Below are 15,975 nucleotides of genomic sequence, written 5' to 3'. Positions count from 1 at the left end.
AGTAAACTGCACTCTCAGAACTGCATGTAGGCCTACGCTATACCGAAATAGATGTATGCAATTCAGAGAAAAATGGTGGGATGTGCTTCAATTGATAGACCTGCTGCATGTGTTAATGCAAATGATGGTGGTACAGTCAAAAGCCGAAAAGTAAAGACAGCCCAACCAACTATGTATGGTGACATTCCAATCACCCAAATCTATGATTTTCATGTTTAAAATCGTACAACAATTTTTTCTTGGGTTGTTTGTCAGCAGCTTTAAAATCAAAACTGCTCCACCTGTTAAAAATCTGCTCAAAGATTGTTGGTCAACCGTATCAGAGACTCTATGACTCAGACTATCATAACAACCTAGTGAGGTTGTCCAACAACATAATCTCTGACCCAAACCATGTTCTGAACAGTGAATATGAACTGCTGCTATCTAATCGGAGATACAGGGTCCCACGATTCAATAAAGTCAGATTGAAGCACTCCTTTGTGCATCAGTCAATCCTCACAGTAAATACAGAGCTAAATCCCAGATCAAATGCACGCTGAGGGTTCTTTGGGCAGCTTTTCTCTCACTGATTGCGTTGTTATGTTAAATGTTTGTTGTTTGTGTTTCATGTATTTTTGTCTGGATATTTGTCTGTTGATGCTGGACATGGAGCTGCTGTGACGCAAGTCAAATTTCAGACTTGATCTGACAAATAAAGTAATATTGTATCATACATTAACACAAGCCTCACCAAACACAAAGGAAAGTAGCCTACATTACTGGGTGCCTGGTGCCTATGCTATTTTGTTAAGGGGTCCTTGGCTGTAAGAAAAGAAAAGTAAACCTCTGCTTTAGTTCATAATGCATCTTTAGTGATGTTGACCATTGCAAATCCACATTTGTGAAAATAAGTAAACATCGACATATGTACAAGACGGGCAACATGGAGGCTGTGGTGCAGATAATCCTGCATTAGGCATGACCATAAACTAAGCCAGACGCCTTTAACCGAAGATACTGGCTCACTGCCTTTACTGTATTTGTTTTCATTCTGGGGATGTGACCAATCACAGTTTAGACTGGGAGGAGACTAGCCCGCCTTCATGTTGGACACGCCTCTATGTTCAGGGAACACCGCTTCATACATACACTGTTGTTAGCGACGTAGCCTCTCCGGCCAATTTCTTTTTTGACATTTCCATTTGCGACCACTTCTAATAACTTCACTTTTTGTTAGGGCCAGCTGAATGCACGAGTAGTGGTTCACTGGGTCAAAGTGTTGCTGGTGGCAGTCCTGCGAGGTAAGTTGAACTAGTGTTAGCTCGTTAGCCGAGCATACCTTTTACTGATGGGGGGTTGGTTGTTGTGCTAACGTAGCATTTTGTTAGCTTATATATAACCTTGCCGAACAGACAAGATAGCGATCTAACACTCCCCACTGTTCTGTGATGATTTAGTATTTTGTTTTATTTTCGTCTTCCAACCAAATAAAATGTGGAGTTTGAGTAGCAGCAACATTAGCGTGCAGTGCCGATAAGTTAGTCAAGCTAGTCCAGGCTAAGAGCGGCGACCATGAATTAGCTGACATGCTAGCGCCGAGCAGACTGACCTGACAACATGCATTTTGTTGTTAGTTCCTCCTTGCTATATATGTTGTACTGCCTGGTGGGAGGTTTAAAATAAAGAATCGTTACTGGCGGACAAGCCGCGTGTATGACAACTAAGTGTTTTTCTGTCAAACTTCTCGCATAACTTGCCGTTAATGCGACGTTAACGCTATGTAGATGCTAGTGCTAGCTAGCTAGCGTTCTTCCCCACATCTAGCATTGCCATAATTTACTCACTAAGTGAATTTATTTTACTACCCTGGTTAAACGGTAGCCCATACGTTATACACGTATCAACCAGCTGTGTTGTCGCGCTGTCAGCTGCAATGAAGCGTGGCTGCTTTCTTTTCGTTATATCTTGTTAGCCAACACGCTCAGCTCATTTGGATTTTTTATAGTAAGTCCCGTTTTACTGAGGACGGTCAGCGATGACCCGAGTGACACACCACCACTCGCTGTTTGTTTCCGCGAAATAGCATTTAATTTGCAGATAGTTTAGGTTAGCTCGCTTGCCACATAACTTTGAGATCGCTCTGAAGCCAACGTCAGAGAAGCGAAAGCGGTCAGCTGCACCGAAAACGGATGGCGTTAAGCTCGGTGTTTGTCAGAGAGGGGGAGGGGATGAGACAGGGCTACAGCGAGCGAGAGAGACAGCGCCTACATGCCTGTAAAGTGTTGGCTGACAGCTAAATGTTAGCTTTTTTTGTCGCGCCAGTCGACACATTTCGCCATATTTTACTGTCTGTCGTATTTGCTTCGCGTTTCGGCAAAGAAAATGTGAAGCTGGATATGCTACAGACTCGATCTCGGCGACTGAAGACCGAACGCTCAGACACCGTGTTTTCCGACACTGGTGGTGCAGAGCAGTGAGGCACAATGTCGGCTCTCCGCTGACCGACTGCAATGACGTTTACTTAGGGAACGTCAATAAATTAATTTTCTCACGGTGCATGTAGCCTGCTATGAGCCACATAGAAATATTTCATTTTATTTTAATACTTCGTGCTCTGAACCTTTGCCCAAGGGATCATTTTGTAAATGCCAGCGATCACTTCTTTAAAAATGCAGAGCTCCTTACATTTTAACGTTTTGTTTTATTTTGCTTATTGTAACACTACACTAAACCTAATTCCCTGTACTTGGTCATTCTGATAGACCAGAGCTAAACATATTTGTGTAACTATGCAATCATCATGATCTGAAGAGTTCAAAAGTCTGATGGTGTTCTAATTGATCATGGAAATACATTGACATTTGTACTTTACATGTAATAGACTGCCAAAAGTCATTCACAAATTAGACTTATAGAGCATGTGTTTATAATGAACACAGTGTCACTATGATCAATTTGAACTGCTTCATCATTTTTGTTTAACTGACCCTTTGTGTCACATTTGACAAAAAGGCTAAATTGAATTTGTTAGCAGGACAAAGAAACCCTGCACACTTAAAGCAATTACTTGAAAGACAGTCCCTAACTGGTTGTCTCAGCCATTCTGGTGAGCAATGATGGACGGGAAACTCATTGTTCGTTTGTTTCCCCCAGAATTTTTCTTTTGTTTGTAATGTTTTTTTCAGGATTTATCATAAAATTGAGAACTAGGTCAAACATTATTGTTCTTCATCCAACCTTTTTAAAGTGTAAACTTCAATAAAGGTTTGAAATAAACATTATTCTTCAGATTTGAAATGGGACTGTGGTGGCTGCCGCATTTACTTTATAAGCTGAATTTGGCAAACCTCACTGTGTACACAGACTAGACCTTTCACAATTTTCCAACACATAACTTTAACAAGAATTGTTATAATTATGGTAATAGACATCATTTGGAATTGAAGAACCGTACTCTTAAAATATAAATAGCTCACTTCTTTCCCTTCATATTGATTTGCAAAAGAATGACTGAGTTGACAGCACATTCTTGAAGAATGCTTTGAAATGTGGTTGTTCAGAATAATTTAAACTCAACAACCTGTTAACTGTCAATATATCTTTGTCCAATGTAGCCCCTTTGAGTATGCGTATACAATGAAGAGGCGTGTGGAGGACCAGGAACCGATATTTGCGCCCCAGCAACAGCAAGTACGTCGTCCCCAAGTTCAAGGCATTGCAGACAGCTTCCAGCACCGGGCCCTCGCCCCGGCCCCTACTGTGATAGAGGCATCTGCAGACAACATGCAGCCATCCACCGGCATCCAGTACTCTCTCCCCCAAGGCTACCAGGTATAACTGCAGCAAACAATTTGTCATAGATAACAGCCTCCACAGCAGAATTGAATGATTTATAAAAATGTAGGAACGTTGTAAAAAGAGTCCTTTATTCAGTGTAACATTCAGAACAATTTTAGGAAACTAACAAAGACATAGATACAGGGTTTCCCACACATAGACTTTACTTGGGCGGGCCGCCCAGGTATATTAACTTCCGCCCAAGTATATTTGCGACCCATTTAGGTTTAATTTCTTTGTATCCGTCCGCGAGCACGACGCCATCTACGATCGATTAACTAGTGGACAATGATCCCTCGCTCTACCCCTCCTGTACCGTTCTCGGCTACCACCACAAGTATATTTCAGATCTGTAGTAAACACTGAGAGATATATTTTAAAGCTTATTGATCCTAATATTCTGGTAATTTCCTCCTTTTAAAAAGGTGCCAACATTGCCTCAGAGCACAGGTGGACATGGACACGGACATGGACATAACAACACTGCCCCTCATGTTGGTCCCCATGCACACAGCCTGGCAGTTCAGTCCCAGGGACCCACAGTGGTCCAGGGTCACGTCCATCCACCTGCACCCATGACTTCTACCCAAGGACAGCAGTTTCAGCGACTAAAGGTACGGCTACATGGACAAACAATTTTTTTTAAATTAAACTTAACCTCCAAAGAAAACTAATAAGCACCCATCTTTGCAATGTGTTTTGATAAGTGATAATGAAATCAGCAATTAAACATGTCTCTTAGCCAACGCCCTTTTTGCTGGTTGTAATTTTGTTTTTTATTCTGTATTCAGTGGTTGTAATATTTAAAGGTATCTGTCAAACGTTTTCCCTCTTCACTTCGTAGGTGGAAGATGCCTTGTCCTATCTGGATCAAGTGAAGCTGCAGTTTGGGAATCAGCCACAAGTTTACAATGATTTTCTTGATATTATGAAAGAGTTCAAGTCACAGAGGTGAATTCTTGTTTATTAATTTTCATCAACATTTAAAGAAAATAGTATTTAATATTTATATTACTATCAATTCTGTAGACTACTATTGACACATACTCATATCTTCCTTATAGTGTTTATTTTACATTCTATATATTTTGGTAAATGTTGTATATACTTTATTCGTTACTTTGCACTTAAATGCTTTTTGCCCTTTTGGTTAGATGCTAGACGGCATTTAATAATTTCAGTACCTCTATTCTTTGCGATGAAAATCTTATCCTGTATTCCAACTATATGTCACATGCAGAACAAATCCTGTGGACTTAGTCAATAAATAAAGAGATATTAAATACTATAATTCTTCCTGTCACTACAGCATAGACACTCCTGGAGTCATTAACCGCGTGTCCCAGCTCTTCAAGGGCCACCCAGACCTCATCATGGGTTTTAACACCTTCTTGCCACCCGGATATAAAATTGAGGTTCAAACCAACGATCTAGTCAACGTAACCACGCCAGGCCAGATCCACTACATCACGCCTCATGGTATTTCTGTTCATAACATCCCTATAAGTGGAGCATCCAGCCAACCTGCAAGCCACAACCAGCACCAGAGTCTGCCACAGGCTGTCCCCCAAACCCCCACCACAACCACCACTGCCCCACCTGCCCCCACCCAACCGGCCCCGAGTAAAACCAGCAAGGTAGGTTTCTATATTAGTTAACTGATCTGAGTTTAATGCACTAACATTTTTATTTTTTTCTAAACTGACACCAGAGTCAGCTTTTAAATTAGTAGTACGATAACAAACCACTTTTTAAATTATTCAACATTGTTTTGAAAAGATTTTCTGAGATTTTGTTAACATGTTTTTGTGCCCACCAAACTGAGTCTTTACTCGACGAGTGTGATGATATGCTCTTCTCTTCTATTTCAATTCCATAAGCCAATTCAGTCTCCAGCCCACACACCCACCAGCCAGCCCAACCCATCCATCCCTTCCTACGCCTCACCACGCTCACCTTCAGTTCAGTCCCACACTCCTGTGAGCAGCACACCGTCCGCAGGGCCACCTCTCCAAAACAACCAGCCTGTGGAGTTCAACCACGCTATAAATTATGTCAACAAGATCAAGAACCGCTTCCAGGGCCAGCCGGACATCTACAAATCCTTCCTGGAAATACTTCACACATACCAGGTAAGAAAATTCACATCAATAAAATAAACATTCAGCCAGATTGATCAAGTCAGATTTTCTTATGGAGAAATTACTATGGTATGCACCCAGTAGTAATCTCACCACCTCCTTTTTTTTAACTCCCAGAAGGAACAACGAAACGCTAAAGAAGCAGCAGGTAACTACACCCCAGCACTGACTGAGCAGGAGGTCTACACTCAGGTGGCGAGACTCTTCAAGAACCAGGAGGACCTGCTCTCAGAGTTTGGACAGTTCCTGCCCGATGCAAACAGCTCGCTGGTGAGTGCCTGTGGACATACTCCTACACTGTCAATTCTAACTGGACTATTAAAAAAACAAAGTCATATTCATAGTAGTATTTCATTTTAATAAAATATGATACATTTAGGTAGCATCGTACAAAAGAAACTATTCTGCTCCTCTCATAGACAATATGTTAGGGGTTGTCAAATGTATTTATCTGTGGTCAAACTAAGCATGGAAGACCAAGTTAACTTTATTTTGCATGTGAATTATTAATATATGGATGTAATAGGGGTGTAACGGTACACGTACCCGTAACCGAAATTATTCGGTACGGGCCCTTCGGTTCGGTACACGTGTGTACCGAAGTGTACCAAACGAATATAACGTAAAACGTAAAAAATTGAGAACGTGAACAACGTTTTGAAAGTAATCTCAGGTGCTGCGTTGCAGCATTCAGAGTAATTTGCTCACATTGGGTTCAACGCGTCATAGAGCAAGTCTTTTCATTTGACGAGAGGCATACTATGAGAGCTGGTCACAGGGATGCGTTCAAATGTAGTCAGTAATTTGAGGAACTTTTGAAATGGCGAAAGCAGATAAAATTGAGCTCGAAAATCCTCCAGCATCATTGAAGTCTCCGGTTTGGGAACATTTTGGTTTCGCAGTTACGTACAAGGATGACGGACAAAGACAGGTGGACCGAACCAAAGCTGTTTGTCAGCAATGTTCAACTAAAATTGGTTACGCGGTTGGCAATACATCAAACTTGCACACTCATTTGAAAAGGCATCACCCGAACGTGAATATCACCGGTACCAAAAGAAAAAAGACTGAAGTGCAAACCCAACTCCCACAAGCATTTAAGCCTCCACCACTCGCAAAAAGTTCAGACCGAGCCAAAGCTATTACAAACGCCAAATATCCTTATGTTGCCATGTTAGCAAAGCGCTACCTGGCTGTATCTGCTGCCTCTGTCCCTAGCGAGAGGGTGTTCTCCACAGCAGGAGACATTGTTAGTGCCAGCAGATCTGCCCTTTCTGCAAGCAATGTGTACAAGTTAATTTTTCTTTAAAAAAACATGAAAATACGATGACAAGCAAGTCCTAATGTCAAACTGGCTGCTTAGGTACTAGTACAGTTCAAAAACAGATTATTTCAGTTCATCGAAATGCTGCACCTTAATGTTTATTTTATTATATTTTGTATTTATTTGAGTGAATATTCACAGTTTAATAATAATTAAAAACCCAAAACTAATAGTTTATGTTTTGCGAGTACTAGTACAGTAAAGTTCAAATACAGATTATTTCAGTTCATCGAAATGCTGCACCTTAATGTTTATTTTATTATATTTTGTATTTATTTGAGTGAATATTCACAGTTTAATAATAATTAAAAACCCAAAACTAATAGTTTATGTTTTGCGAGTACTAGTACAGTAAAGTTCAAATACAGATTATTTCAGTTCATCGAAATGCTGCACCTTAATGTTTAATTTTATTATATTTTGTATTTATTTGAGTGAATACATTGTTCACAGTTTAATAATAATAAAAAATATATATATATATATTTTATGTTTTGTGATAATTTTTTCTGCTGTATCGAAAACGTACCGAACCATGACCTAAAAACCGAGGTACGTACCGAACCTAAATGTTTGTGAACCGTTACACCCCTGTAATGTAATTATAAACATTTTAAAAAGTAATTTAGCTGGAGTGTGTTTTCATCCCGCTTGACATTTAAGTTTAGTTTTTTTTTGTCAGGGGTGGTAAGCACATTTTAATAAAGCTTACCATGTTTCTGAGTAAACAGAATTGAAACCCATTTCAAACAATTCCTATAACCCCAGAGTAAATGAGACTTGTGCTTTTTGACTGACTTCTCTTTGGTGACATTATAATGTGTAATTTTTCTCAGCTGCTGTGTAAGGCTGCACCAGACAGAGCGGAGTCGGTGCGCAATGATCATGGCGGCACAGTGAAGAGACCGTTACTGAGCAGCAAACAGAGACTGAGCCAAAACGGCCTGCCCATCAGGAGACCTCCTGGAGGGGGACCCACGCCCCCTGTTAAGGTACACACACCACTGCAAAGGCAATTGATGTTAAAGGTCCCATGTCATGGCCATTTCCAATGATCATAATTCCATTGTTGAGGTCTACTAGAATAGATTTATATTGTGCAATTTTCCAAACTCACATTGGTTTTTCATACAGCATCTCTGTAAACTATGTGTATTCACTGAATTTCACTCTCTGCCTTTAACGGCTCGTTGTAGCTCCAGTAGCTCCAGCCCCCACCCTCCCTGTGAGCACAGTGTGCTCTGATTGGTCGGGACGTTGTGAATCGCGCGCACCTTGAAGGTGTTGTTTCCTTGTTTAGCGATACACAGCGAAACACAGCCAAACTCACCCTGAGCACACACAAAGTCACAGCCGAAGTAAAAACAATAAGTGTGGCTTGATATTGAGTAAGAAAAAGGTTGATAAACGCTGTGAGAATGGGTCTGCTGAGAGAATTTCGCAAAATCGCAATCGCAATCCCAACTGTCTGTTATCAGCCTGCAGCCAGGGAGGAGAAATCAGCAGAGCTGCTTGCACTGAGTGTGTGTGTGAGGAAGTCCGTGGATTGGTCAATTTGGACCAATCAGCGGGGGCTTAATGTAACGGCTCCGCGGACGTAACCTAACGGCTCCACGGATTGGTCCATTTCGTTCCGGGTACGGTTGACATCATGCGTACCCGGAAGAATCAAATGGACAATGACGTATCTCCAACGAGGCGTTTTGGGGAGGTATTTTCTGAGTTTTACTCGCTACAGGGTGTACTTTGAGGGTTTGTGACTCTGCAGACCATTTACATGCATAAAAACCTTCATAACACAGAAGGGGACAGGTAATAACCAGAAAAGCATGACATGGGACCTTTAATAAGTTTAAACTAAATACTAGAAAAACCTCAAACTCATTTCAGCAGCATCTACACAAAAGAACATGATCCATAATGACCATAAAGTTAAATAAACCCTGTTTTGACAAAAATTGAACAGCTTCAAAAAGGTAAGATTTATTGTGATGTATTGGTTTTACTCTCAACTCGGTGTTTAAATTGCCTTGCAGAAAAAGCCCAAGATTTTGGGGAAGGACCATGGCTTGACTGAAGCCGGCAAACACAGCACCAGCACTGAAACCATGTTCTTTGAGAAGGTCCGTATTGTTATATTAAGAACCAGCCTACTGCAATTACCAGCTTACGACTGAATTGCTATATATTGATTGTTGACATCATCTCAATGGAAGGCTTTTTTTTTGTTGACAAAACAGGTTAAGAAAGCTCTGCGGAGCTCTGAGGCGTACGACAACTTCCTGCGGTGTCTTCACATTTTCAATCAGGAAGTGATCTCTCGGGCTGAGCTTGTCCAGTTGGTCATCCCATTTCTTGGGTGAGTTTAAACCTACATGCTCTATGTTACACCTGTCTACAGTCTCCAGTGCTTTACTGTCTCTATAACTGTACTGTTGTGCCTTGTGGCTAAATGATGAAACCAAACTAAAACACCTGAGTTGTAAATAGAGAGTACTACTAGAGATATGAAGTACAACTATTGCAGTAATTGTGTTACTCCCAAATTGGTGTCAGTATTTGTTGAGAAATATATTGTAATTTATCTTCTGTTATATCATAATGTAACAGTCCTTACATTTGGTTTTTAATAAAATATGGTGTTGATTTAATAGAGGATAAAACTTTATTTATCCCGATGGATATTATTTTCCAGCAGTTTCAATTTAGTGTAAAATGCAATGAAAATGATCAGCAGAATAAAAAAATGTGTGCTAAATGTATGTTTCAAAAATAAAGATACAACTCATTTAATACCGATATCACTGAAAAATGTCTTCTACCAGTAATCAGTCAACCACCTGGCCGCAGTCTCGCTACTAATTGTTTATTTCACAAACATTGTTGCTCGATTGACAGAAAATTCCCGGAGCTTTTTACATGGTTCAAAAACTTCCTGGGCTACCGGGAGTCGTTTCACGGGGAGTCCAGCCACACAGAGAGTTTACCTAAGGAGCGTGCCACAGAGGGCATCGCCATGGAGATCGACTACGCGTCCTGCAAGAGGCTGGGGTCCAGCTACAGAGCCCTGCCCAAGAGCTACCAGCAGCCCAAGTGCACAGGAAGGACGCCACTGTGTAGAGAGGTGAGTACCAGAGAGAAGTCTGCTCCGGTGTTTCTGTCATGATAACCTTTTTCTTGCCCACATGTTCTCTAGATACCGTGATACACATATATTTGTGTTTGAGATGTATATTTACCAGGCATCAAGTAGCATTACAATTAGCTTTTTAAGAAGATGAATTGACATAGTTATTAGAAGTATCCTTTTTTAGGAAAATGCCACAGTTGCATCAGTTAGATTTGTTCATTTGGTTTGTAAATTGCTTCCTTAAGCACCGTGCCATCAGGAAGGCATGGATATATATTAACACTTATTTTCCTGCCTTTAGTCATACTTGTTGCTAAATTCCACATCTTTGGGAATAAAAGGCCTTCCTTACACGGAGAATCGAATTGAGCGTGGAATTGTCTCTTTCAGGTCCTTAATGACACTTGGGTGTCGTTTCCATCGTGGTCTGAAGATTCTACATTTGTGAGCTCCAAGAAGACTCAATATGAGGAGCACATTTACAGATGTGAGGATGAGCGCTTTGAGGTGAGGAGAACTCAGACCATGCATACTCCGAAATAAATATTGTTAGTTCTTGTAGTTATTAAAATGTGTTCAGCACCTTTTCTCCATGATGCCCTTTGCGCAGTAGTCAAAAGACCACAGAACAAACTTGCTGCTGACACTACCAGTTATTACATGTCACTTGTTAGACGCTTTTATCCAAAGCGACTTACATACTCAATACTGTGGGAAATCCCCACAGGAGCAATTTGGGGTGAAGTGTCTTGCCCAGGGACACAACGACATGCTGACTGCAGTGGGGTTTGAACCTGTGACCCCCTGATCTGAACACCAACGCACAAGTCCACTGCGCCACAGCCTCCCGGTCCCAGTTATAATCACATATGGATAAATGCATTTGTAAATAATTTCACTGTGACTGCACCCCATAGCTGGATGTGGTGTTGGAAGCCAACCTCTCCACGATACGAGCCCTGGAGGCGGTGCAGCGGAAGATTTCTCGCATGTCCGCTGAGGAGCAACTGCGCTTTAAGATGGACAACACAATGGGTGGATCCTCAGAGGTCATCCATCGCAAGGCTATTCAGAGGATATATGGAGACAAGGCCAACGACATCATTGACGGGCTCAAGAAGAACCCAGCTGTGTCCGTTCCCATAGTGCTGAAAAGGTTAATAATCTGATTTGATCTACTTATTATTTTCTGCTTCAGGTCAGAGCTTAGTAAGCAAGTCAGTGAAGTTTATTTCTAGAGCACAATCAAACAGCTTAAAGACCAAAGTGCTGTATACGTTAAAATACTGTTCCTGTTTTATAGAATTTGATTTACTTAACGTTTTTTTACGCCCTCTTTCCTCTCCCTGTTTCAGATTAAAAATGAAGGAGGACGAGTGGAGAGACGCCCAGAGAGGCTTCAACAAAATCTGGCGGGATCAGAATGAAAAGTATTACCTAAAGTCACTCGACCACCAGGGCATCAACTTCAAGCAGAATGACACCAAAGTGTTACGTTCAAAGACCTTACTGAATGAAATTGAAATGCTATATGATGACGTAAGTAAACATGAAGACATAATCACTTATTATGATATTTGGTTTGAGTTGTGCTTTTAACACAGTGGCTGCATGTACAATGCTACTGCCTTTATAAGAATCTATCTTCTGTCTTGCTTCCTGTAGCGCCAGGAGCGAGCGTCAGAGGAAACTGCCACGCTGCTAGTAACTGGCCCTCACCTGACCCAGACCTATGAAGACAGCCAGATCCTGGAGGACGCTGCTGCCCTCATCATCCACCACGTCAAAAGACAGGTGGGCATCCAGAAAGAAGACAAGTACAAGATCAAGCAGATCATCCACCACTTCATCCCGGACCTGCTGTTCGCACGGAGAGGGGAGCTCTCTGATGTCGAGGAGGAAGAAGAAGAGGAGGAGGAAGAAGAAGACATGGAGATGGATTCAGAGGGCCCCAAGAAGCACAATGGCCTGCCAGGCAGCAGCCCGTCAAAGTCCAAACTCCTCTTCAGCAACACGGCAGCTCAGAAGCTGCGGGGCACAGACGAAGCCTACAGCCTGTTGTTCGTGAACAACTACTGGTACATCTTCCTTCGTCTTCATCACATCCTCTGTACGCGTTTGCTACGCATCTACGGGCAGGCTGAGAAACAGATAGAGGAGGACGCCCGGGAGCGAGAGTGGGAAAGAGAAGTGTTGGGCTTCAAAAGGGAAAAAAATGAAAACCCAGCAATCCAACTGAAGATGAAGGAGCCACGTAAGTGAGAAAGAGAAGAAGTGGTTAAGGTTTTGTTTAAACATACTCAGTTTGATTGATAGGTGAAACGGGTTGCATTATACTTTGTAATCTCACGCTATATAACCGTAAACACATGTACTACTTTCTACCTGCAGTGGATGTTGATGTTGAGGACTATTACTCGGTGTTCCTGGAAATGGTGCGTAATCTTCTGGATGGGAACATGGAGCCGATTCAGTACGAGGACTCCCTGAGGGAAATGTTTACTATCCATGCCTACATTGCCTTCACCATGGACAAACTCATCCAGAGCATCGTCCGGCAGGTCAGCACATTCAATGATGATGATTCTATTTCTGTTTCTGTAAAAAACGGACTCAGACTTATAACTAAAATGTTGTTAGTTCATATTAAAACATGAATTAACTGTGACTATAACAACCAAAGTGTTAACTTCTGCACTGAGCTGGCTCTAGTTTTTCATTGGAAGATACTTGCATACTGAACCCCCTGCTTTCACAGCTCCAGCACCTCGTCACTGATGATGTATGTGCACGTGTAACGGACCTGTACCTGAGCGAAAGTGCCAACAAATCTTCGGGGGGGCCACTGTCCACGCAGACGTCCAGGGCCACAGCAGAGGGCTCCTACCAGCGCAAAGCAGAGCAGCTAATGACGGATGAAAACTGCTTCAAGGTACCATTTGCCCCGAGAGATGAGGATATTGCAGATCGGTATGAACTATTCTGAGCACTTTGCTTAAACAAGATATCCTCTGATTGTGGTTCTGTTTAGTTGATGTTTGTAAAGAGCCGAGGATCTGTCAGTCTGGCCGTGGAGCTGCTGGACACGGAAGAGGACAACTCTGATGAGCCAGCGGAGGCAGAGGTATGACGATTGAGCATTGAAGTACAGTTCAAGTATTAAGTGTCCTGTAGTACAGCCCTGCAACAAGTATGACTGCTATGTATAGTTTTGGTCCACATTTAACACCAATGGGCATTGTTGCAGAAACAATTAGTCCTTCAACTGGACGAGCAGAAAATAATTACCAACTCTTTTGATGTTTGACTAAAAATATTTGTATCAATTACGATGTTCTTGATCAGCTTGAGTGACTAATGGTTCCAGACTCTGAAATGTGAGAATGTGCAGCTTTACTGTGTTTTGTATTATTTTTTATATATTATAATTGTGTTTTTGGCTTTCAGTTGGTCACCTCGACGACAAGAGATGAGCTTTTGTTTATATATCCTGACATTTCGTAGACTAATATATATACGACAAGCTTAAATTGGCTGATTTTGATTTATTTTTCCAGCTAAACAATATTGTTTAATACTTTTTAACCTTTATATTCCTGATTTTAGAGGCCATAATTACTATTCTGGTTAAGTAGGAGGTTCAAATGTGTGTCTGCATGCTTTTTAAAAAAAAAATTCTTCTGCTCTGTCCTCCACAGAGGTGGTCAGACTACGTGGGCAGATACCTGAACTCAGACTCTGCGTCCCCTGAGCTGCGTGAGCATTTGTCCCAGACGCCGGTGTTCCTCCCCAGGTGAGGCCCCAGCCATGTGTCCCTCTTGTCTGCATACTTTCTTTCCTGAGGCTCTAGACAGCCGAGCAGCCTCTCCACTGTTGACAAGCCAAACCAGCTGCCAAACACCACTCTGACCCAAGGAAGCTCTTGTAATTACAAAAGTTTTAGGCATAGGACCTCTGCGTTTTTATTAACGGACAAACGACAAGGTTTGAGAAGGTTCATTGAAGAGAGTCACTCCACAGATACAGTGAAGTGCTCGCAGTGCCTGATGCCCTGCTGTTTGTAAAGAATCTCATTGGCCGTGAACATGACTTTTTCAGTTTTTGATCTCTGCCTCACATTGAAGATTGCACTTTACATGGCCATCTTTTAAAAAAATATGGAATTTATTTATTCACTGATTCAGTTCCTTTTTAATGGGAATTTTATTTATTAGTAGTAAGGTTTTTTAAAATGGTTTTGGCTTGATCATGGGTTTTGAATTTCCACCTCAAAATCATTTGGTTTGATTATTCACATTGTATTGAAATTGAAATGATGTTTTTCATTGTGTAACATAAGAACAAAAGTCATTGAATGCACAAACTGAAAGCAAAACAAATGGGTTCCAACCTTTTTCATTTTAAAATAATTTTTCTACGATGTCTTTGACCTGAGTTTGTGAGACTGAAGCTGTTGTGTTGGACCTGAGAGACTTTGTTAAGAGAGGAAGGTGCAGTCATGATTTCCTTTTCTACCTTTTCATGCCCTTTGTTTGTGATTGTATTTAGATCAAAGGCCCTATTTTTGACTTAATTTGCTGTTTGGAAATGTAAATGTTCAAATGTCCATTTGTTTAAGTCTGTTATACTCAGTGTAATATTTGTAATAACTTCCCGTGGAAACATTGCACTCCCGTTGCAACTTTTTGTTGTTGGTGAGGTTTTTTTTCCACTGGTTTGACAGAAATTAGTGCTCATAAGTTTTTAAAAACTCTGCTCAAGCACATTATCTGCAACACTTGTACAGAGGAGTAGGTTATGTAAATAAAATGATTGTCTAAATTGTATTTTCATGTTGGTGTATTTATTTCCTGAGCTGTGCATAGAGGTGTAGTTGTGTCCGCTGTTTCTTGAAGCTCCACATGAGTGTTGCACATGGAGCTGTCTGTCATTGCTGTTTGGTGATTCTTCTGTTTTCTGTTTTCTTTGAGATGGCTGTCCATTACCATAACATTTCAAAAGCCAACAAAAAATAATATATATTTATCTTATTTAACCCATTGCATAAATCTGGTGCCTGGCTATGATTTATCAGTGGGCTCACCAACATCTTGTCCCTTTTTTTTTCTTTTTTCATCCAATCTATGAGAGATCAGCAGCATAAGAGGTCCAAAGACTTCCTCCTTCACAAAAGTCTTCGATGGCAGTAAAAAACAAAAAAATTCAGCAGTTTCTTTCCCAGTTGTGTTGGGTCTTCATCTCATGATCATAACACTGTGTACATTGTTGGTGAAAGTATGTGCACATCAAAGTATTCTCAGCTCATATTTTGGATCTTATCTGGCATCAATTTTCTAGTGTTTGTTTCTAACACTTTTTTGAAATTGGCCTCACTGTCTTTTAAGTGGAGCCCTGAATGCAAAAATATGCTTCATGGTTTCAGTCCCCGCTCACCTGTACCCTCAGTGGTAAGTACACATTCAACTTTCATTCAGGTGGGGTGAATAATTGCTTTTTTTTTATTACCTGCACAAAATCAGAATACATTTTCCAATTAAAATAAATATTTCTTTGCCAAGCAT

At 41.1% G+C, this 15,975-nt stretch overlaps 1 protein-coding gene across 3 annotated transcripts in view; it reads left to right on the top strand.

Annotated features, from left to right (window-relative positions):
• Positions 1–1,099: 1,099 nt before the first annotated feature.
• LOC307028967 (paired amphipathic helix protein Sin3a-like) overlaps positions 1,100–15,975 on the top strand; it is a 56,894-nt gene continuing 42,018 nt past the window's right edge. For all 3 annotated transcript variants that reach the window (XM_079664413.1, XM_079664411.1, XM_079664412.1), the window contains exons 1-19: positions 1,100–1,283; positions 3,597–3,813; positions 4,245–4,433; positions 4,664–4,770; positions 5,129–5,456; positions 5,700–5,951; positions 6,078–6,230; positions 8,121–8,276; positions 9,321–9,407; positions 9,525–9,643; positions 10,183–10,408; positions 10,805–10,921; positions 11,332–11,570; positions 11,770–11,953; positions 12,080–12,668; positions 12,806–12,975; positions 13,173–13,346; positions 13,446–13,538; positions 14,113–14,207. In XM_079664413.1, the coding sequence (XP_079520539.1) occupies positions 3,619–3,813; positions 4,245–4,433; positions 4,664–4,770; positions 5,129–5,456; positions 5,700–5,951; positions 6,078–6,230; positions 8,121–8,276; positions 9,321–9,407; positions 9,525–9,643; positions 10,183–10,408; positions 10,805–10,921; positions 11,332–11,570; positions 11,770–11,953; positions 12,080–12,668; positions 12,806–12,975; positions 13,173–13,346; positions 13,446–13,538; positions 14,113–14,207 (3,473 nt within the window). In that variant the 5' untranslated portion in view covers positions 1,100–1,283; positions 3,597–3,618. The remainder of the gene's footprint in view (positions 1,284–3,596; positions 3,814–4,244; positions 4,434–4,663; positions 4,771–5,128; positions 5,457–5,699; positions 5,952–6,077; positions 6,231–8,120; positions 8,277–9,320; positions 9,408–9,524; positions 9,644–10,182; positions 10,409–10,804; positions 10,922–11,331; positions 11,571–11,769; positions 11,954–12,079; positions 12,669–12,805; positions 12,976–13,172; positions 13,347–13,445; positions 13,539–14,112; positions 14,208–15,975) is intronic.

This window comes from Notothenia rossii (genome assembly GCF_949606895.1).
Source record: "Notothenia rossii genome assembly, chromosome: 2".
Taxonomy (NCBI): domain Eukaryota; kingdom Metazoa; phylum Chordata; class Actinopteri; order Perciformes; family Nototheniidae; genus Notothenia; species Notothenia rossii.
Note: the sequence above shows the minus strand (reverse complement) of the source record. Positions and strands in the feature narration are given on the sequence as shown.